The sequence below is a fragment of the Peromyscus californicus genome, unplaced genomic scaffold (genome assembly GCF_007827085.1).
Source record: "Peromyscus californicus insignis strain IS unplaced genomic scaffold, ASM782708v3 Scaffold_22__1_contigs__length_63687245, whole genome shotgun sequence".
Classification (NCBI taxonomy): Eukaryota; Metazoa; Chordata; class Mammalia; order Rodentia; family Cricetidae; genus Peromyscus; species Peromyscus californicus.
Genome location: NW_026294525.1, coordinates 46,269,884 through 46,293,144, shown reverse-complemented (window position 1 = coordinate 46,293,144; position 23,261 = coordinate 46,269,884). Strand labels below are relative to the sequence as shown.

The window sequence follows — 23,261 nt, the reverse complement described above, 5'->3', positions numbered from 1 at the left end:
TCTCTAGTCTCCTGTTACCTACACAAGCCCCTCTTAAATAATGATTCTCAGGTTCCCATAAATTATATAATTTGATCCCTCAAGAGATTTATAGTCTGTTTAATGTGTAACTCTTCCTTGATAAGGGAATAGGACATAATGCAAGGGTAACTGAGGCTTCTGAGCATTGAGACTGCCCTTAAGTTGCAAGCTTGCAAACTAAGGCAATGTTTGTAAAATAACCCATGTTGTAAGAACAGATTAGTTCAAAATGTGGAAACCAATGGGAGTAAACTACTTGGGGTAATGCACAGTTCAGCCAAGAATTTCTCATTTTGTAATATGGATTGTCCTTGAACTGGGCGTTTTTAGGGTCATTTAAGATACTTGGAGCTTACGTTTATGAAAGGAGACAAATAGAGAAAGAGATAAAGAATGCAACTGGAACTCGATATAAACAACCCACATATGATAATGGATAGAGAAGGCAAACAAATTCATTCTTGCACTTATGAAACTTTTACTAAAGTTTGAAATGTTATAAATATAAGGAGGCTTAGGACCATCTAATAGATGTCATACATAAAGATTCAGAGTCATTATGAAGATACTTAATAAAAAATTTAAATTTAGTGTTATATATGTGTATGATGTGTGTGTGTGTGTGTGTGTGTGTGTGTGTGTGTGTGTGTGTGTGTGTGTACATGATACTGTACCACAGGGCCCCAGACTTTAGTAGGAGCAGACACCTTAGCACAACTGACTCCATGATGGAAGTACCATTCAGGCCATAAAACTCAGCATGTAGACAGCACCACCTGCCAAAATGAAAACAAAGACCTAATCCATCAAAGTCCATAGTTCTAGGAAAGTCTCTAAATATACTAACCTTACATCTTGACTTCTGTAGTTCTGCTTCTGCCTAACTGTCCTTGGTAACTGAAGTGCGTCAACCCAGGACTTGGTTTTTGTGCTTAAAAGCTCATCCTGAGAAAGGCACAGTGCTACAGTGGGATCCCAAGCACCCAGCGTAGTCGCCGGCCAGCTAAAAAAGACTATCTGTTGTCTTAAACCCATGTCCGAGCAGTCTTCTCTGGTGAATACTCCACAACAATTGTGTGATATAGAGGTCAGAGGACAACTTGCTAGAACTGGTTCTCTCCTTCTAACACAGATTCCAGGAATCAAACTCCTATCACCAGGCCTAAGACCTCAAGGCCCTGTGTGTTGCAGATGCTCACAGAGGTCAGCAAAGGGTTTCGTTCCCCTGGATCTGGAGTCACAGGCAGTTGTGAACTGCCCCATGTGGGTGCTCAGAACTGAACTCCGGCCCTCTAGAAGAGCAGGGACTGCTTTCAACTGCTGAGCCGTCTCTCCAGCCTGAGGAAGTTTTCAGGGTACTTCAAAGCCATCAAACCATCAGGTCCATCAATATTTTCACTTACGCATCCACGTTGGGTTGTTTTTAGGAAGGTCTGACTTACAACACTGGACATATATGTTTGCTTCACTGACCTTTACAGATATTTCAGGTTTTTTTTTCAGTTTTAAATGTTTTATTTTTCCGGAAAATTAAAGTTTCATTTATACAGATATTAATTTTGTTTCTTTTCACTCATACTGAATATTCAATGATTTTATAAAATAATTTACCTGTGACTTGACACATTTTACTTATTTGAGCAATGTTCCCAGCCACAGACAATGCGCGTTTGTTTTGTATTTCAGTGATGCAGATCAAACCCCAGGCCCCTTCCATGCAAATCAAGTGTTGTACAACTGAGCTACAACCCTAGTTCCAAACACACAATTCTTCTGACTTCATGGGAGTTCCAAAGCAAACTCTTTGACCTGTTCCCAGCCTAGTCATACGCTCTATGGAATCCATGCTGGTGGGAAGCTGGAGAGCATCAGGAAGCCACTGTCCCAGCTGGCCAGTGAGCTGGAGGGGAAAGCATCAGAACAGTATTCCCTGGTCACATAGGTGTACCACATTCGTTGTCCGCTATGATACTTTTTTACATTACATAATGAACTCTGAGTTCATTAGACCTCAGCCATGTCAGAGGTTGAGAAGTCTGCACTTGCTTTCAGTTCTACTCTGTTTTTTATCTTCTTTCCCATACAATATGATCTGACTCTCCCAAAGCAGACAAGAGTGTCATGAGCCCTGCTTTGTTACCTTTAGCCTTATTCGTTGAAGACAGGCTCTCCCATTTAACCCGGAGCTCACTGGTTTGTGTCTTTCAGCTAGGCTGGTGGCCAGCAAGCCCCAGTAACTCTCCTGTCTCTGTTCCTCACAGAGCTGGAATTAGCAAGCCCAGCCATGGGTAGTCAGAAATTTCTCCGTCCCACCTAGCCCCACAGTCTGGACGAATCTCTCCCACCCAAGTTCTCGAAGCCACTTAGAAAATAATCACTCAGAGGCTTATATTAATTACAAACTGTATGGTCTATGGCTCCACCTTATTTTGGCTAGCTCTTGCAACTTAAATGAACCCATTTCCATAAATCTGTATGTTGCCACATAGCCGTGGCATTACCAGTCTGCTGACATCTTGTTGCTCCTATGGCGGAGGGCCAGTGTCTCTCCTCACTCCGCCCTTCCTCTCTCTGTATCTCTGCTTGGATTTCCTGCCTGGCTGTAAGCTTTTTTTGCCGTAGGCCAAAACAGCTTTATTTATTATCCAACGGGAGCCACCCATATTCACAGGATACAGAAAGACATCCCACAGCAGCCATGCCTTGTGGGTTTTTATTGTTGTTTTGTTTTGTTCTACATAATGCTGAGTACCCCAAACTTAAACCCTTATGCTTGTGCAGAAAGTGCCATTACCCACTGAGTCATCCCCTAACCCTGTGACACATTCCTTGGTAGATGGGGAAAGAAATGTCCTCTTGCATGCATTAAAGCATTAGAACAAAAAGTGCCGCCATCAATATGGAATGACAGGAGGGTAAAGAGAGGAACGGGTAGAAATGAAAGCCAGTCTAGATGTTCCTCAATGTATGAGAGGACTGGGTCCCAGTGGCCTGCAGCTACTCTCAAATGTCCTAGGCTGACAGTGCATCTGACACACCCACCTTCCTGGACAGCAGAGCTCAGCGACACAGTGCACTGTGCAGTTCTAGAGTTTTCTATGACTATGCTTTATTCTGGATACTGGGACCCAAAAGAATTGCATGTTGGGACTTAGAAACATAGCTCCATGGTACAGCATGTGCCTCACATGCACGAGGCTGGGTTTGCTTCACTAACCCTGCAACATGCATCAAGGTGCAGAGAATAGGAGAGTGCAGAGCGACCAGCCCTAAGTGGAGAATGTGTACTGCATACCCTCCTCCAAAGGCCCAGGGATCATTGTAGAAGAGGGGGCAGAGAGTGTGTCAGAGCCAGAGGCAGTGGATGACAACAGGAAATGGTGTCTTCTGGAAACAGCAGTGCATGCAGCTGTGCATATGCTCACACTGGTTGTGACACCACACACAAGACCTGTACAACCTGAAAGCAGATTGAATCCAAACATGGAGGCATTGGGCAGGAAGCTCCATTTTTCACCGTGGAGCTGTAAGCTGCTGGGAGAGGAAGTTTTCTTTAAAAGTATAGGCCCTGGTAAATCAATGGAAGACCACACACCCAAGAATATTTGGGCAGTATACATTGGCCTTGATTGGTAAAAGAAATAAAAAAGAACAAAAAGACACAAAGTTGGGTGCGAGGGGAATGGGAAGAACTGGGGAAGGGTGGATGAAGATGGTCAAAACATATTTTACAAAATTCTCCAAAGGAATAATAAAAGTTCAATAAAATTGGAAAGAGGAATAAGTTGCATTTGAGCCATGGTAAATTTGGGACCATTGTGCATATGAGTAAATGTGTTGTTTCAAATCACAGGGCCATTAATCATAAACTTGTTGCATAGTCAGTGTGGGTGCAAATAGATTAATTCACATATCTATCATCAATGAAACTAATATTCCTGACAAATGAAATATCCAAAATTGAATAAAATACCCACAAGGGTTACAGACATCATCACATACTGTTTTATAATATTCCTGTAATAGACTTTTTTAAGCAAGACAATTAAATTGGATATCTTAGATTAAAACATTGATATGATGATCTAATTTCTGTGAAATATTTTAAGTGGCCATGATTGTGGCCAAAATAGAAAGTTTAGTGTATGTCTTAATACCCTACTCAGATTTCTTTTGCACTGATACTTATTCATGATTTCAGTCCTTTGTTCTATTGGGTTGTTTACTTTTTTGGGGGGGGAGGGAAGATAAGTTTGTAATTATATTTATGTACAGAAAACTTAGCAGTGTACATTTAACCCAATTTAGTGGCGAGTTCTTTGGCCTTTGCCTTTTCCAGCTTGGCAGATAGAGCCACAGATTTAGGACCCAGGACGTTGCCTCCCCAGTGGCGGCAGATCTCATCATATCTGTCGTCGTAATTGGTCCTAATAGCTTCCACCAGCTTAGCCAGAGCACCCTTGTCTTCCGAGTTAACCTGTGTGAAGGCAACAGTGGTGCATGTCTTCCTGTGGACCAGCCGCCCCAGCCTGGCCTTTCCCTTGATGATGCAGTAGGGGACCCCCATCTTTCGACACAGGGCAGGCAGGAAGACCACCAGCTCAATGGGGTCTACATCGTGGGCAATCACCACCAGTTGAGCCTTCTTGTTCTCCACCAAGGTGGGGACTGTATTGACCCCCGCTCGGAGGACAGGTGGTCTCTTAGTTGGGACGCCCCCTTTGCCAGCAGCTTTCTTCCCAGCACGGGCCACCAGCCTTTGCTTCTTCTCCTGCTTTGTCTCTGGCCTGTACTTGTGAGCAAGCCTAAGCAGCTGGGTAGCTGCTTGCTGGTCCAGGGCCCATGCGAACTGGTTAACGGCAGGAGGTACTTTGAGCCCCTTGTAGAGGATGGCTCTTTGCCTCTGCAGCCTAATGTAGCGGGGGCCATTTGACGAAGCGTGTGAGATCTCTTTTGGGCTGGATGTCCTGTCCAGTGCCAAAGTTCTTAGGCCTTTTCTCAAACAAAGGATTCACCACCTTTTCGGCCTCCTGTTTCTTCACGACGGCGGGGCCGGGGACCACCTTCTTCCCCTTGGCCTTCTTTCCCTTGGGGATCTTGCTCGGCTGGAGGAGAGAGAAAGAAAAGGAAATTGTGGGTAATATGTAAGCAGTCCGGGTTTTTTTTTTTAACTAATTTAAAGAAATCATGTACAATGAATCAGACTCATTGATAGTTATGCTTTTATTGGATTAGATAAATCCTTTTTTTGTTTTTTGAGACAAGATCTCACTATGTAGCCTTAACTGACTAGGAACTTGTTATGTAGGCCAGGCTGGCCTGGAACTCATGAAGATTCACCTGCCTCTGCCTCTTAAGTGATGGCATTAAAGGTACACACTGCCATGCGTGGTGTGCTAAATTTTCTTATCTTTACATACTTTCGAAGTTCAATCAAAGTCATTTGAGTGGAGAAGTAATTTTGTTCATACTTTCCCCATCATTGCATCAACAATTGCTTGTATTTCCTTCCAATTGCACAACCCTCTGTGTGTGTGTGTGTGTGTGTGTGTGTGTGTGTGTGTGTGTGTGTGTGTGTAGTTTTTCTGATTCCTTCCATACATATAAGATCCAATTATCTCATAGGAGCCTGAAAACATTCAGCTCAGTGACAATTAGTGTCCCACAGTCAGAAATGCTTAGCTAGGCTGTTCCTTTGAATGAGTCATCTACTACACTGATTTCCACATTTGGCACTCCTGTGCCCTCACAAAATGGATTGTTTTGCAAACATTGCTTCAGTTTGCAACACTGAGCACACAGGAACAGCTTTGATGTTGAGAAGATTCAATTATCCTCCGATGATGCCCTGTTCCCTTCTCAGGGAAAATTTGTACATTAAGCAGATTAAAAATCTCTCCTGAGGTCAAAGTCTGTGTTTTGTGGGAACCCGAGAACCATCATTACCTAAAAGCAGCTTATGTGGGAAACAAAAGACCAAAGAACGGATTAAGACATGAGAGAAGAGAGCTGGACAGAATGGGGGCAAAAGCCTGTTACTGTCAAAAACAAAGGACAGGTTATATGTAGTAATAAGAAAACAAACAGGATTGGAAAATCATTGCCCAAAAAGGACACTTTGAGCATTTGAAAATGAATTTCTTCACTCAGCAAGGTTAAAGAGCCACTGAGCCCTCTATTGCTACAAACTGCTTTTGTAATGGAAGAGGGGGCTTGATAGCACAGGGGCATGGGATAGTGGAGACAAAACCTTGAGGAATGGAACCAGCCCCAGAACCCGAGATAGGCTTGAACAGGATTACTTTTGATCTGAGCAGGTCATCAAAGATAATCTTGGCTCCCTTTTCAAATACATCTTATGTTTGTTTAGTCAATGAGTAAATATGAACCTTGTTTTCCTGTGGTTCTTTGTAGGTCCTGTAATAACATGATAGGTTTTTACAGAAGTCAACTTTTACCCACTTTATCAAGGCTGAACTGCTAGTGCCTTCTCTAGTTCAGTACTCATCTGCCAAAACAAACTCCGTCAGGACTATTTGTACCTCAGCCACCCTTCAGTCCTTGCTACTCGTTCACATTTTAGCTGACTGGGTTCCGTTTCCTCTGCTGATCTGCAACTGTGAGTAGGTTAAAGGCAGATGTTTGTCATCTTTCAAGCCCTATTTTCTCCTCTGCATGGCTTGTTCTTTTCTCTTGAACTTTCTGCCTTTCTCCTTTCTTTGGACTTAAATGATAATAAGGAAATGCAGACCACCTTGCAACACCAATGTCAAGGTTCTGTATGAGTCTTTCTCACACACACCTTTCTCCCCTTACTTCTGAGAGGCATGGCTCTTAAAATTCTCTCTTAATACTGTAAAAGACAGACGACTTGAGTGACCCGTCATGACAGATAACGAAGAATGACAGTTTCTTTCAGTGGGTTTCTAGGGGCAGCCTGACACACTGCTCAGTGACCAGACTTTTTGGAAATCACAGGAATGTGGGGTGGGGGGTAGGTGGGTAACTGGATGGGAAATTTATGGTGGCAATGTCAACATGTCACTTCACCAACCATCTTGAAACCATTATTTGCGAACAGACCCCAGGTATTCTGTTTCTCTTACTCACCAGTCAGGCTGCCTGGATTTCACCTCACAGAAAGATAATCACTCGAGGCTTAAGTAATATTTTTCAATTGTACTCAACAACAACAACCTCCAAAGGCCTCACACAGGTGACTCTAGCGTGAAAATTTTTCTATTTCCTCTTTGCAGAAATCTAAACTCCAACTTGTGTCGATCAAGTGACTTCAATGGTTTAAAAGAAATTAAATGTTGTTTGCTGGCATGCAATTTAGACAGAGCGCTGCATTTTTAGACTTTGACACATTTATTTTCTTAATGTACACAAAAATTCATTTGGAGTAAACAACTGAAATCTGCAGTTCTAATGCTATTAGAAACTATGGCATCCTCTAATCTAGTTAAGCATTACGTAGAGATTTGTCTGACAGAGCCTATGCAGATATTTGTCTGGACCGAATTTGCAAAGATGGAATCTGTCTTTAAGTTCTGTCCTCTCTCTCTCTCTTTTCTCTCTCTCTCTCTCTCTCTCTCTCTCTCTCTCTCTCTCTCTCTCTCTGAATGAAAGTAAATTCATTGAATTAGCATAGCTATTCTTATTTTATTTTAACTAGCACTTTCTTGAGGTTAATTTCAGATAAAAACTAATAATTAAGTAAAAAATATAACTAATATTTAAAACTTTTTGTTATCTGACATTAGGAAAATTGCAATTTTGCTAGTAATTACTAATAGGTGAATTTTATCTATTTTAGTCTATCAAATAATGTGTTTATGCATTTTAAGTTAATCTTTTATATTCATTATATTTCTTGCTCACCTGTGCCTATTCATATGCTTTACGACAATACATACTTCACATAACCGAGATGTTAGTGCACACACAACTGGCTGCTATCTTTATGCATCCTTATAGCTGCTATTAATTAGGTCAATGTTGTGTTTATTGGCATATCTTCATTGCACCAGGTTTAATAAAGACAATATCATTCAAACATTAATTTATCATGTACTTTGAAAATGTCTACCTCCATGCCCCCTGGTAAGTATTTTGAATCCCCAGTAGTAGGTTTCTCCATCAAAGCAATAAGCTAAATCAAGCTGAATTAGTAAGACCAGGTTTAATCTGAGCAAAGCGTTCCTGGGTAATATCAAGGGAAGAAGAGAAATCATGTGGTAGGTCTATGGACCAGAGCTTAAAAAGCCTGTAGGTGCAATCTTGAGCAGCTCAGGAGGGCAGGGTTGGGAGAGGGAGGAGGGGGGCTGAGGTGGAGTTTCCAGCAGGAACACCTCCTCTATTATCATTTCCCTGACCCCTACTGCAATCTCCTTTCCTCCCCAAGACCCTCATTTATATGTGGTTTTGTGTATCAGAAAATCTAGGGTCCAGAAATGAGATAAAACATGAATATATAGTCGTTTCATTAGTCTATTTCTGGGCTTTTGCTTTTATATATCTGTGGGGGGTTTTAGTTGTTTATAAATTCTGGATATCATCCGGGCAGTGGTGGTGCACACCTTTATTCCCAGCACTCAGGAAGCAGAGGCAGGCAGATCTCTGTGAGTTCAAGGCCTGCCTGGGCTACAGAGTGAGTTCCAGGAAAGGAACAAAGCTACACAGAGAAACCCTGTCTCAAAAAACAAAAACAAAACAAAACAAAATTCTGGATATCAGTATCCTCTCACAGGTATAGTAAGCAACTGTAGCTGAAAGTTTTTCTGTGTCCCACCCAGTCCACAGCCACTCAGACCCAAGTAAACACACAGAGGATTATATTAATTAAAACTGTGCAGCCATTAGCTCAGGTAACTTACTACAGACTAGCTTTTACATTTAAACTCAGCCCATTTTTGTTAATTTATATGTTGCCATGTGTTCCTTGGCTTTACTTGTGTATCATTACATGCTGCTCCCCAGACGGCAGACTGGTGTCTCCTGACTCAGCCTTCCTCTTCCCAGAATTTTCATCTGCTTGCCCGCCTATACTTCCTGCCTGGCTACTGGCCAATAAGCACTTCATTTAGCAACCAATCAGAGCAACACATATTCACAGTATACAGAACACCCCATATTACCTCCCCTTTTCTGTATAATCAAAAAGGATAGTTTTAATTTTAACACAGTAAAATTACATATGATAGAACAGTTATCAAGCAAGAATTACAGTTATAATATCTAGTCTATTTGTACTTGGCAAAATTAAAGAAAATATTCTATCTATGCTATGTTTGTGAGTCTAAAGTTTTATATCTAATTTATCTTTTATCATAACCAAGGAAAATTATAACTATCTAGTCTTTAACTATACTAAAGACCTCAGAAGGATATAATATTACCTAAGTAAACAGGAAGAGCATTGTAAGCATATTCCAAAAATCTAGAATGGCAGAGACAGTTGGCTGTCTGGACAGTCACCCAAAGCTCTTCTGCAATGTTGGGTTATCCATCTTCAGCCTATAGGCTTAGAGTCTTTCAATTCTCTCTGTGTCCTGTAGAATGTCTGGCAGTTTCCTCTGCAAAGCAGGAACCTGAAGGACCATCTTGCCTTGCAAAGTTCAGTGGTCATCTTCCTATGGGTTCTGCATGTCCAGTTGATACCTCATTTTGTCAAGCAGTCCAGGCAAGAACAGTTTCTTGCCCAAATGGTTATTTTTGCCAAGAAGAAGATAAACTCCATATGGAGTGTCTTCCACCATCATCTTTCTCTCTGAAGTAAATCGGTGCTGCCAGGAGCAGACGTGTCTCACTGTCCAGAAAGTCTAAGTTTTAAAAACATTTTAAATGCCATATTCTGTAGATGTTTGAAGATTACCTACCTAATTGAATTATATCTATGTATACCTAGAAAACAACATGACTTTGACTATCATAGAAGACTAATTATTAATCTGTATTTCTTAATTATCCACTATAATTTCAAATGAGCTGCAGAAACATAATACCTTAAATGAGAGTAGAAATATATATAAAGTGTAACAAAATTAGCTTTAAATTTGTATCAATAAACTAAAATCTATACCAATGTGAAACATTTTAAGCAAGTTGCTCTTTAAAAGTAGGTCCAACAATCCACCCTTTTATCCTATCATATCTATGTCTTATATTTCCATATCATATCCCTTTTCTTCTTTTAGAAAGAGATTGACTATGACCAATAACAATTTGCAAACAACAATCAAAACAAAGACAAACATTCATAATCCATTTTTTAGGAATGTGGGCATAGTTTTCTAAGTACTTCTTGCTGATAAAGGGTGCTGTATTCTTATGGGAATACAAAGAAAATTTAGGATTATGGTCAAGTCCTGACTGGAGTAGTCTGTGAGGCTATATTCTCTGAGGCAGTTGCCTTGAAGTTGATTGTGGATGTTGGGTGATCTGGGCCATGGTGTCATTGGAGACCTTTCAGGGGGTCTTGGCTGGTCAAATCTGATGTATCTTAACCTAGAACAAATCCATAACCTCTTGCTTCCTGTGGAAACAAAAACAGAGCCTCCTTTCCAAAGCAACATATCCTTAGATACAAATTTTGAAGTCAAGATACCTTTAAAATATACATATTGGTTTAACTGAGAACCTTTACAATCAAATTGTCTTTCTTCAGTTAAAAATCCCAAAGACAATATAATCCAGACTCTCTGTGTGATTACCATCTTTATGTGGCATATTTTTTATATTACTTTTACTTTCTCTTTAAAATTTATTTTTTTGGGGCTGGAGAGATGGCTCAGAGGTTAAGAACACTGGCTGTTCTTCCAGAGGTCTTGAGTTCAATTCTCAGCAACCACATGGTGGCTCACAACCATCTATAGTGAGATCTGGTGCCCTCTTCTGGCCTGCAGGTATACATGCAGACAGAACACTGTATACATAATAAATAAATCTTAAAAAAAATAAAAATAAAAAATAGTTTTGCCGGGCGGTGGTGGCGCACGCCTTTAATCCCAGCACTCGGGAGGCAGAGCCAGGCGGATCTCTGTGAGTTCGAGGCCAGCCTGGTCTCCAAAGCGAGCTCCAGGAAAGGCGCAAAGCTACACAGAGAAACCCTGTCTCGAAAAACCAAAAAAAAAAAAAAAATTTATTTTTTAAAACTTTCTATTTCTTTAATATAACTGTCTATATTCCTTTTTTTCTCTCTTTTAAGCCTACATACATTTTTACACACAGTGTAAACCCTTTAGGGTTTATTTCATCTGAATCTGAATTGTGAATTCCTTGCTTTAAACTGAAGTATTACTGGGATTGAAATGGCAGCTTTGGCTGCTGGCTCTGCCTGTCTCAGCTTTCCAACATGGAGGAACTACAGAACTACCTTTACCGCCAGCTTTGGGGGAACCATGTTCACTGCCGGACTTTGGGAGGCAGTGGGTCTATACCTCCATCCGGCAGCACGTAGCCCAAAAACCTCTTTTTTTTTTTTTTGTACTAGTAAAAGCTAAATCCATCAAACAGTGTGTTGCTTGGCTCTCAGATGCCACTGTCCACAGTGGCAGGAATTCCCCATGTTGCACTCAAGCCCATATGCCGCTGTGAACCCGTCATACTGTAGCTCATGGCTGGCCTGAGAGACACATCTAGGAAGCTGTTTTTAGCTCCATTTAAAATCTTTTTTTTTAAAGCTTTCTCAGGTTTTAGGTGGAAACTCTTGCCCCATGTTGGGTACCATTTGTAGCTGAAAGTTTTTCTGTGTCCCACCCAGTCCACAGCCATTCAGACCCAAGTAAACACACAGAGGCTTATATTAATTAAAACTGTGCAGCCATTAGCTCAGGTAACTTACTACTGACTAGCTTTTACATTTAAACTCAGCCCATTTTTGTTAATTTGTGTGTTGCCATGTGTTCCTTGGCTTTACCTGTGTATCATTACATGCTGCTCCCCAGACGGCAGGTTAGTGTCTCCTGACTCAGCCTTCCTCTTCCCAGAATTCTCCTCTCTCTTTGTCTCACCTATACTTCCTGCCTGGCTACTGGCCAATCAGCACTTTATTTATCAACCAATCAGAGCAACACATACTCACAGCATACAGAGCATCCCACAGCAAGCAATGACTTTCATTCATTCTATAGGCTGTGTGTTCACTGAATGAATTGATTTTCCTTTGGTTTGTAGAAACTTTTTAACTTCCATTTTTAGTTCTTAGTGTTATTTCCTGAGCTGTTGGAGTCCTTTTCAGAAAGCCTTACCTACCTCACAAAGTGTTTTCCTTTCTGTTTCTCTCTAGTAGAGTGTCTGGTCTTGAAGGTATTTGACAGATTTTGAATTGACTTTTGTACAAGATGAGAGAATGTGATCTGGCTTCATTCATCCATGTATGCCATCTTTCACCAAATTCTCTCCTTAGAGTCCATGACAGTAGGTTACCAGTTTTCAGATTTATGCAGCCCTATTCCTCATGGTGCTGTCTTGGGACTTCTGTTTGGGGGATTAATTGTAATGTTTTAATTACTGATATTGTTTCACTGGTAGTGCTGGCAATGTTCAAGGAGGACAAGGTTTTTGAAAGGTTGAGGCATCCTTTTACTCCACTGGACTTCAGGCATAGCTCAGCAGTTAAAACCTCCCAGATAGCTTCAAGGCACCAGGCGTGAGTGTCAATTCTGCTTCAAGAGCAGAACACTATGGGAATAGCCACGCCTGGTGGATAGGTCCATAATGAGAACATAGTAACAGCTAGTTAGAAACAGGTAACTCTCTCTCAACTCAAATTACAAGGGCAAATAAAGGAACAGGACTGGAAAGAGAAGGGCTGGACAGGAGACAGACAAGAAAGACTAGTAATTCATATTTGAGGAACAGAAAAATTAGAAGAAGAGAGAGAAGTCAAAAGCAGTGGGGGAACAGCAAAGATGAGAATGGAGGTGAGTCAGAACCAGCCAGAAGGAGAATAAAAAAGAAAGCAGTATGCAAATACAAACAGAAAACCTAAAATAATCCTAGCACTCAGGATGCTGAGGCAGGAGACCCCACCATGTCCACAACTCCAGAGAGAGAGAGAGAGAGAGAATTAGGGGGTGTGGTCTGTACATAGTCCTGTAAGGTCCAAGCCCCTGTGCCAGTCATGGGAGGCCAGGATAGGAATGGAAGGAGCCCCAGGCACATCTGACGTGCTTTATTCGCTGGCTCTCGGGCTGTTCAGAGGTATAGACACAGGCCTACAGAGACACGCAGGTAGACTGTCAAATGGTAGGGAGAAGATGAAAGCTCCAGCCTGTTTCCTTAAGGACATGTTTGTACAGAATCACGTAAAAGTATCACTTTTGCAAGGAATGGTTGTGTAACAGTATATATTACTGTCTACAGATCCCTGGTGTCATCGACTTTGTGCTCACTTATTAACATCCTGCACTGTTTATCTTGGCCCATACTATATCAATATCTGTGCTATGTTGTCTAAAGATAAACTGGCCCCTTTGACCCTGTGTACCCTACAGGTCTCTCACATGGGCACAGTTTCCAGGCCTGGCTCTGTAGTCCACCACAAGCCATGGCTCAAACCAGATATCCATATCACAGAACATTGCTGCATTCTGATTCAATTTTTTCCCTCTCTAACTAGAAATATTCTGTGGGTCAAATGATAAAATAAAGTGCCATGGCACTTCCTCTGAACTCCCAGGATAAGCCATGCAGGGAGGGATCTTTGCCTCCGGAATGGCCTAACCTCCAACTCACTAAGATTCTTGCTAAAATGGCTTTTTGTCAGTCCTCTGTTAGAGTTTCTTAGCACTGCCCCATCCCCTCCCATAACAAGTTCCCACTCTCTCTCTCTGTCTCTCTCTTCCTCCCTCCTTCCCATCTCTGTCTCTATCTTTGTCCGTGTCCGTGTCCGTGTGTGTGTGTGTGTGTGTGTGTGTGTGTGTGTGTGTGTGTGTGTGTGTCCTTCTCCACCTCTCCTTAAAATGTACTGCTGTTAAAAGCACAGTACAATTATTGAGACTTTCTCTGTTTTGAGCTGTGGGTCCAGCCCCCAGCAGTCACACTCACCCTGGAAGGAGGGAATCCTTCACTGAAGCTGAACCCTCTGAAACAGACTCTGGAGTCTCCTTCTGTTCGGCTTTCTGAAATGTGTTTGTTCTTTGCTATGGAAACTGGTGTTTACCTACCATGACCTACATCACAGATAGAGGCTCTGCCACTGCCCCTGGGTTATTCCGTGGAGAGTTCATCAGCACGTTCCTGTGTTGTTCACCACATCCCACCCACGTTCTTTTTTTACTTTACATCATTACTACAAACACTGGCTAGGATGTGAGCAGAGGGACCTTTACTCACTGTTAGTGGGAGTACAAGCTTACAAGATGAACCAGCTCTGCTCCTCTTGTGCACGTACCCAAGAGAGTCTACACACTATCACAGAGATATAGATTCATTCTATAGACAACACATTCATGTGTTACCTGAAATTTTGGGGAGCCTACCAAAGTCATTCATGTTACTGGGAACATCAGAGTCCCCTCTCAGGTGTGTTTTTCTTAATAATAAGTTTAAGAACAGACAGAAATGTAAGCCGAAGGACAATTTTATTAAATGAATTTAAAAGGAAAACCTCCATGACAGGCAAGCTGGAAACCTCAGCAGCAGCTTGGACGAGGGAGACGGAGAAGGAGAAGGGGAAGGAATGCCATTTAGGTTGAGATAGCACAGAGGTCAGCCACTTGGTGGACAAGCAGCCCCCTGGTAGAGTGGGAGATTGAGAGATGGGTGAAAAGGCCAACCGTACCAGAGAAAGCGTACTTACCTCTGGCTAATGTCTGAAAGTAAAAGACAAAAAAAGAAGAAAAAAGAAAAGTTGGGCAGACCCAACAGAAACTCAGGGTAGCTTATAGGGACTGACTACAGAGCTGGAATTCTAGGAAGGAAAAGTACATTACCTCAGTAAAAGGCCAACTGTTCCTCTTATCCCTTAAGCATGGTATAAGGTAAGTGTGTCTTTGTAAGGGGTCCCATAGCCAGGTCATGGCACTGACCAACTGTAATTTTAGATCTCAACCCAGGTCAGAGATTTCCTTCTCTTGACCAGAAGGAACTTGTTTCCCCTGATGGGCCTTTTCTGATACTATTATTAATTCTCTATTTACAATAACAAAGAAATGTACACAGCCTCAATATATACCTACTGATGAATGGATAATGAAATTGTGGTACATCTGTACAGTGGAATTCTAATCAGCTGTAAAGAAAATGGAAAGATAGAATTTGAAGGAAAATGGATGAAGCTGAAAAGCATTATATTAAGTGAGGTAACAGACTCACTGAGATGAATTATCACATGGTCTCTATCACACACAGATCCTAGCTTCCAGCTTTTCTATATGTGCAGTTATATGGGAATATGAATATAAGTCATGCAAGCAGTGAAGGGACAGTAAAAGGGGAAAAGCTGTTAAGAAAGGAAGACATCTGGGGCAATAAAACATTTATGACATGCAAGAAAAAGGGGCGGGGAGATCTGGAGGAGTGTGGGAGTATCACCCCCCAAAATATGTACATAAATGCCAAAATGGTGCTTTGTATCATAAAATAAAAAAATATTTATGCTATATTTTTATTTTAAATTCTTCTGCTGAAAAGTATAATATCATGATAAACATTTTCATACAATATTTGTGACTATACAAGAATGATGTTTCTAAGGACCATGGATTTCAGTCAGACAAAAAATTTTATTAGAAATGGTCTCTCAGATGCCAAGTCTCAGAAATACTCCACAGAGACAGCAGGTTGTCCATACTCTAGGAAAAGAAGAATAGAAGCATAGTCCTTAAAGGAATTTCTTATTTTAATAACAAAAGTATACAGAGTAAAAATATAATATACAAAGAAACTCCTGAGTTACAAACATGGTCTCTGTGCCCAAATTGTCTGTTGTCAAGTCTTTCTAAGTTGAGCAGCTGGACAACCTTGAATGACTTGGTTGTATCCTCTGTGCCCTCTTTTCTCATCTATGTGTTTAGAACTAAGATTCCCTTTCCCATATGGAATCATAGAACAATCTTTATAGCTTCCTGCGATGTTTGTTTCCTCAGATTTTATCTAGTGATAGTAAGATGTAGTGACATAAGATTATTGTAAATTTAAATAGCCTAGCATATGTAATTTGTTTATTGTAGTAAATATTATTACGTGAGAGACATTTCAGTGGTGCTTGGTACATGTAGACCACTCAACAAGCATTACTCACTATTGGAAAATACTACGATTGTGAAGAAAATTTTATGATTTTTATTTCTAGGTGAATTATCATGGACCATAAAAAGGAATATTTACTTAACTTCAAAGGCTATAATTTTGAAAGATCTTTAGTTAAAATGAACATAGTGGAAAATATGGATGATTACGAAATTAGAGATGATGATGTCTTCCTAGTCACGTTTCCAAAATCTGGTGAGTGGCATGAGTAGGCCATACGGCATTTGTATTTATTTTGGTTTGATAATAAGTGCATAAATATTCTCCTTTCCACACACCGTCAACTGTTATCTTAGACAATGCTTAAATTTCCAATACATTGAATTTTGTTGACAAGATTTCTAAGACACCTGTAATCTACTTAAAATTTTCAAAAACAGAAAAAAAAAATCTCTTAAGCAGTGAGGTTTCCCAGAAGGATTACTCTTGGGGTTCGTAAGGCTAATCAGGACAAGTACGCACAAGTACTCCCGTTTTACTACACAGTCCTGTTGGACATGAAGAGGGACTAAAGTTCCCTTTGTAAAGGGAACTTCTACCTCAGCAGAAGGTAAAACTTGGAAGTCTTGGTTTAAGTTTTTGCGGTGGTTACCAGACTAAACAGCAAAGCTGTAAGTGTTTAGATTTCACATGCCCCGTCCCCGCTTAGTGTTGCTGCCCATGAACAATAACACCAAGATTTTATATCCATATTTGACCCCTTCAGTAAATAAAGACATTTTGCAAAAAGACTTCTTTGTTCATATCCAATCCTACTTTGTTTTCTGTCTTTGCAATGTTTAATGTGGTACAGAACTTGAAGGACTCTGGGAGGCAGTCACTCTGTTTCACTGTAGATAGTAACTAAATAACTCAGCCACTAAACAGCCACTGGGTACTTCTGAAGGTCCTCAGGAAGATTGAAACGGGTGATGAGTGTTTATATTGTACCACACAGGATGCTGACACTTCCGTTGTTATCAGCCCCGGAGTCTGTGATGTCTTTACATGATCTGTTCTTTCAAAATTTCAGTCTCTGCTACAAATGATGCACTGTCACTCCTCACTGGAAATAGTCATTGGTTAATCAAATCTACACTGCCACCACGAATTATCTGGAATAGCCATTAATAAACAAGGCTAGACCTCAGCACTGTGGTATTTGATCCCATGGGGTCTACTCTTAAAGGGAATAAAATTAGAATTTTGCATGTATTTCTCAAACACTTCCACTGTATGACTTGATCTGATAGTCAAGAGACCAGATGTCAATAACATCGAAATCTGTGGTTTCCTCTTTCAACATGTGTATTATGATCTATGCCAGAGAAGTATCTGAGCATACAAAGCAATTCCAAAGGGGGTGGAAACTGGAAATATTTAATTCTATTAGCTTTTCTACACTTTTAAATGGCAAGGAAATAATGAAGTAATTTCCGAAATAAGTCAGAATTTCCCATAAGCAACAATAAAGTGGCATTCAGTAACTACTATATATTTTATAAAAATTAAGAAATGCCGGGCGGTGGTGGCGCACGACTTTAATCCCAGCACTCGGGAGGCAGAGCCAGGCGGATCTCTGTGAGTTCGAGGCCAGCCTGGGCTACCAAGTGAGTTCCAGGAAAAGGCGCAAAGCTACACAGAGAAACCCTGTCTCGAAAAAACCAAAAAAAAAAAAAAAAAAAAAAAAAAAAATTAAGAAATAATGTAGAAGGCTCCAAATAGAAAACAACAACAACAACAACAACAACAACCATGCAGCAAGTCATAAATGCCACTCTCCCTGGTGTGATCTGACCCCATTGTATGTATCCATATGTATTGATACTATACTTTACCTGTTAATATCTGCAAATGTTATATGCCAAGAGCAGTTAAATATTACCAAAAGGACCTCACACAAAGCACAGAACACACAGACACTGCAAGAATAGTCTGGGTTGTCACTACCAAATCGCCGCATATATTTAAGTGAGAAAGGAACAAAGGGTTGTTGATTTCAGCCTTACCAACTTGAGTGTTACATCCAGGCAACGGGGAATGAAAAGTGGGCATATCCAAGCATAGTTGGAGTGTTTAAGGAAAGGAAAGCTCTAAATTCGTCGAAGATTATGACATTACTGTTGGGATTCATTATTAAAACCTGCTTCAGATTGAAAATAGGATTGCTATCTCTTTTTACAGGTACCATCTGGACTCAACAGATCCTCAGCTCGATTTATTTTGAGGGCCACCGAAACAGTACTGAAAATATCCAAACCACGGACAGAGTGCCATTCTTTGAGTACAATCTTCATAATTTGGACTTTGCCAAAATGCCATCACCACGCATCTTTACCTCCCACCTCCCATATTATTTAGTACCAAAAGGTCTCAAGAACAAGAAAATCAAAGTAGGTCATAGAGCTTAGTCACTTATTGTACCCACGAAATGCCTTCTCTAAGTACTGAATAATTAGGTTATTCCAATGCAGCTGCTATGTGCATTCTTGAGTATGTCTCCTGGGTACTCTTCCACCATCTTCCCTAGAATCCACATCCAGGAATAGAACTGCAAAGCCACAATTATCAGAGGATTCAATCTATGGAGGTGCTGCAGGATTTCTGAAGAAAGCAGATTAGTCATTTCTTGCTGAAATGTCCAGTAGATGAGTTATTAGTTTTTCTCTAGTAACGTGACAGATCAGACTTTTAAAGGTTTATCAACATGACAGCCTACCAAAAGGTGTCTCAAATTTATCTTAACTTGCATGCTCATGCTCATAATGGAAGCAATCATGTTTTATGTTTATTGGCCACAGTTATTTTTGATTCTGTGAAAAGGCCCAACATTTTATGACCTTCTCCTGATCAGTTTGCTTCATATCACTTCTAGATATGAATCTATTTTAGCTCAATCGCATTGCTCTTCTCATGTGTGTTTTGATTAATAACATTCTTTATTTTGGTGTTATCAAACTGATTGAGTTTTCTTTTAAATAAATTCACATTTTAGCCTGGAGATATGCTCTTTGAGTTTTGGTTTTTCTATCTTATTCTTTCCCTCCCTCCCTTCCTTGATTTCATTTTTTTCCTTGTGGGAGCCTGGCATGTAGCCAAAGCTGGCATGAACTACTCCTCCTGCCCTAGACTCCGAGGTGCCAGTATTGGGGTCACACACCCCCAGATTATTATTTCTGTATGTGAGTTTTTGTACTCTTAACTCATGTTTAAATTATTTTTCGGAAAGATACGAAGGAAAAACTCATTTTTCTTTGAAGATTATATGTGGATTACTAGGTATATCAATATGACTATTAGTTTTTTGTTTTTAAACTTATCTCTATTGCTACCTTAGTTATACATCTAATATGACATAATACTCATCAACTGACCCTCATGACAAATTAATTTTCCTTTAAAATTTTTAATAAAAATTTTATACCATATATATTGATCGTATAAGGCAAATTATCAGTATTTATTAACATTATAAATAATATTGCTTTTTGAGAATTGACCTACATTCTTATACATGTAGGAAATACCGTGGAGAAAGGATGTTTATTACAGCACTCTCCATAATATCAAAAAGTAAATAATAACCACTTGACTTTTCACAGCTTAAAGACTAGAAGAAATAATTATGCTTATTGTCATAATCAAATACTATAAAATTGTTTTTAAAGCTTATAAGCATAACCAAGGTTTTTTTAAAGAAATAATCCCATAATTCTGTCAACAGATTCTTTATATCTACAGAAATCCTAAAGATATTTTGAACTCCTATTTTCATTTTTCAAATTTGATGACTAACCTTGAAGCTGCAAGTTCTATGGAAAATTTCCTGCAAATGTTTCTAGATGGGAGAGGTAAGTGTTAATTCATCAACCCAGACACAAATGAACTACACAGAAGCCAATTACACAGTTAGCCAAATTATCTAACTTACAGAACACAATTCAAAGAAATGGAGCAGAGCAATAAAATGCCCTGCTTTTCTGAAAGGAACAAGAAAAGAATACCGGAACAAAAAGCACAATATCAGACAAACAAAAACCAGAACCCAAAGAACTCATCTCTAGGGACAATTGAATGTCCACTCTATCTGTCATCAGCTGGGTTTTCTATCTTTAGACACCACTTGAGGACTGTCAAGGTTGCAAAGGCATGTCGTGTAGGAACTGTTTTGGTTTACAGATAGTCTTTTAATTCCTTCCAACTAGTGACAAAGGCAGAGTAATCCATTCTGGCAGAGCAAATGCTGAGGGTGAGTGTGTGCTTTGCATGGGCCTGTGGAAGGCCTTATCCAGCAGCAGTGGAATTATTCATTGCAATACTTAGGTGGACTAACTAAGGCAAGAGGCTCATAGCATGTGGAGCCATGATCTCTATTCAGATTCTGTGCCACTGTAGACAGTGAACATTGTTGCCCAGGCCTCATAGAGAACAAGAGTTTCAATAGATATGTGTGCCCTCTGTGGAAAAGTAGGAAAATGCAACAGTGTGCCCTAAAGTCATCTGCAGTCTCAGGCCCTTGAGTTTCTGGATTGCTTCCTTCCTACTCCACATATAGGCGGGTTTCTACGAATGTCAGGTCATTATTCCCCTAAACCATTAAATATTTTAAAAAGGGATATAGATGTCCATTGCAGGGACTCTGTTTTATTTCCGAAAATTCCAAACCAGAAAATGAAGAAGAGAGTTTGTCATTTACTACGTGCACACACAGGTTGACATTTTTTGTTTGTTTGTTTGTTTGTTTTTTTCAAGACAGGGTTTCTCTGTGTAGTTTTAGTGCCCATCATGGATCTCGCTCAGTAGACCAGGCTGGCCTCGAACTCACAGAGATCCGCCTGGCTCTGCCTCCCGAGTGCTGGGATTAAAGGCGTGCGGCACATCCTTACTCCTTACCTTTGTTCTCAGTGGTAGGAAGCTGTTGGTTTGACCACATCAAAGGCTGGTATGAACACAGACATGACTTCAATATTATGTTCCTGAGCTATGAAGATATGAAGAAGGTAAGATAAGAAAGTTGCATTTTTTAATGATTTCTTTTGCCCTGTCCTTCTCTTGGTTGAAACCGTGTTCTCCCAGTTCTTTTCATACTTGAATTCCCCTTTGGGCTTTGGGTTGGAGATGATTCCTAATGTCCTGCCTCTGCCTCACTCCCTGGACTTCGTCAGGACTCTCTTCTCCCTGTACAGTTATCTCTTGTGATCCCTTCTCATGCGACCACCCGTGTCAAGGAAACCTCAAAAATTCACAGCAGCAGCTGCTTTCATAATCAAAAACTTTATCATCCCATATCAATGGCATCCATTAGTGGCATCTGGTGTGCTATTCCTGCCCAGGGGTAGAGTGTGCACTGATCTCATCTTTCCACTCTTCTCGAATTGCCATTCCTTTCTTCTCCCAAGACCCTTCCCGATCACTATTAAACACATTTCTCCTTAAAAGTTGACGTTGAAGTTTCCTCAGATGAGAGAACGCAGACATTTGTCTCATTGTCTGGCTTATTTCACTTGACCTGGTGTCCTGAGCTCCATACATTTTACTGCAGATGACAGAATTTCGTTTCATTTTAATGTCTGAGTAATAATCTATTTTATATATATTGTGTATGACACATATAAATTATTTACTCTTTCATCTGTTGATGGACTCTAGGCTGAGTCCACATATTGTGGTTGAAAATGTACAGCAACAGCACTAGATAACAATAAGTTTTGGATGGTGATTTCATTTCTTTTGGCTATAATCTCAGAGATGCTATAGCTGACATGATGATCCACTTTACTATAGTTTTCCGTGCTCACTACCTAATAAGAGCCAGCAAAGAGCAGAGAGTCACATAACTACTATAAAATGTGGACAATTAGAGCCATAAACCAGAATTGACCAATTCTTTGTTTTATTTTTGTTACTTGGTTTCTTTGTTTTAGATCGCATCTCAGTGTGTACTCATGGTTTGTCTAGAACCCTTTATTTAGACTAGGCTGGCCTTGAACTCACAGAGATTCTCTTGCTTCTGGAATTAACAGTGTGTGTCACCTCACCCAAGACAGGCAAAGTTCTCCATGAAGGCGTTATGCTGAGTGTTTGCTCCTACCCCTGGCTCCCAGTTTGACTTTGCTGAGTTTGTGTGAGTTAAAGTTTCTACTAAAATTACTCACTGAGATTTGCTTTTCATTAATTAAAGACAGTCTGTTTTTAATTTTTTCTCATTTATAGTATTGGGTTAAGGGCAATTTAAAACTTTGTCTTTTACCTCCTTGAATATAGTATTATGTTAAAATTATTTCCAAGAACTCCATTATTGCTAGCATCCAAACCCTTATCATCTTTCTTTCTCTTTCTTTTAGCCGCATTGCTCTATTTTTCATGTTCTTCCTGGTCTTGGTTTTTCGGTCAGTCATTGTGCATCAAAGTCATTTGTATAAATTAATTAGCTTTAGAATCCTATTATTTTATCCACCACAACACACTAAATTTCTTCCACAAATGAACACGCACAACGATGGAGACTAACACACTTAAGCCTGCTCAGCAGGGCCCCAAATCATCTGGTTCCCACATGCAAACGCATCTCTGTTTCTTGTATTTCATGTATAGAGTCCTCTGAAGTGCAGCTTTCATTAAATATGGAAGGGATTTCAAGCTTCTCTCAATCGGTATTCATTCTTACATTGACAAAGGAAATCCATGTGTTCATTCTTATTTATTTATTTATTTTTGTTCTCGAATTGGAGGTAGTACTTCATCATCATGAAGAATGTTGTAACTTCTCTGGGTAAAATTAATCTCTCACAAATAACTGCTATATCCCTAGTCATGTTATGAACCCCAATTGCACTCTTAATTATGATTTTAACATCCACAAGGTAAAATGTACCATTTCACTCTTATGACTTGTTATGCAACCATTTGTCACTACTGCTCTCCAAATCCTTTTCTGCTTGTCAAACTGAAACCGTAGGATCATTAAACCATAACTTCTCCTTTTCCTCCTCTCAGTCCCTGAA

General features: G+C 40.1%; 1 protein-coding gene and 1 pseudogene across 1 annotated transcript in view; one reads left to right on the top strand and one right to left on the bottom strand.

Annotated features, from left to right (window-relative positions):
- Positions 1-23,261, top strand: part of LOC128118153 (amine sulfotransferase-like) — a 29,533-nt gene that overhangs the window by 760 nt on the left and 5,512 nt on the right. Inside the window, exons 2-5 of the mRNA XM_052750651.1 lie at positions 16,322-16,473; positions 18,442-18,650; positions 19,982-20,108; positions 21,163-21,257. Of these exons, the coding sequence (XP_052606611.1) occupies positions 16,332-16,473; positions 18,442-18,650; positions 19,982-20,108; positions 21,163-21,257 (573 nt within the window). The 5' untranslated portion in view covers positions 16,322-16,331. The remainder of the gene's footprint in view (positions 1-16,321; positions 16,474-18,441; positions 18,651-19,981; positions 20,109-21,162; positions 21,258-23,261) is intronic.
- LOC128118766 (60S ribosomal protein L7a-like) lies at positions 4,204-5,501 on the bottom strand (annotated as a pseudogene).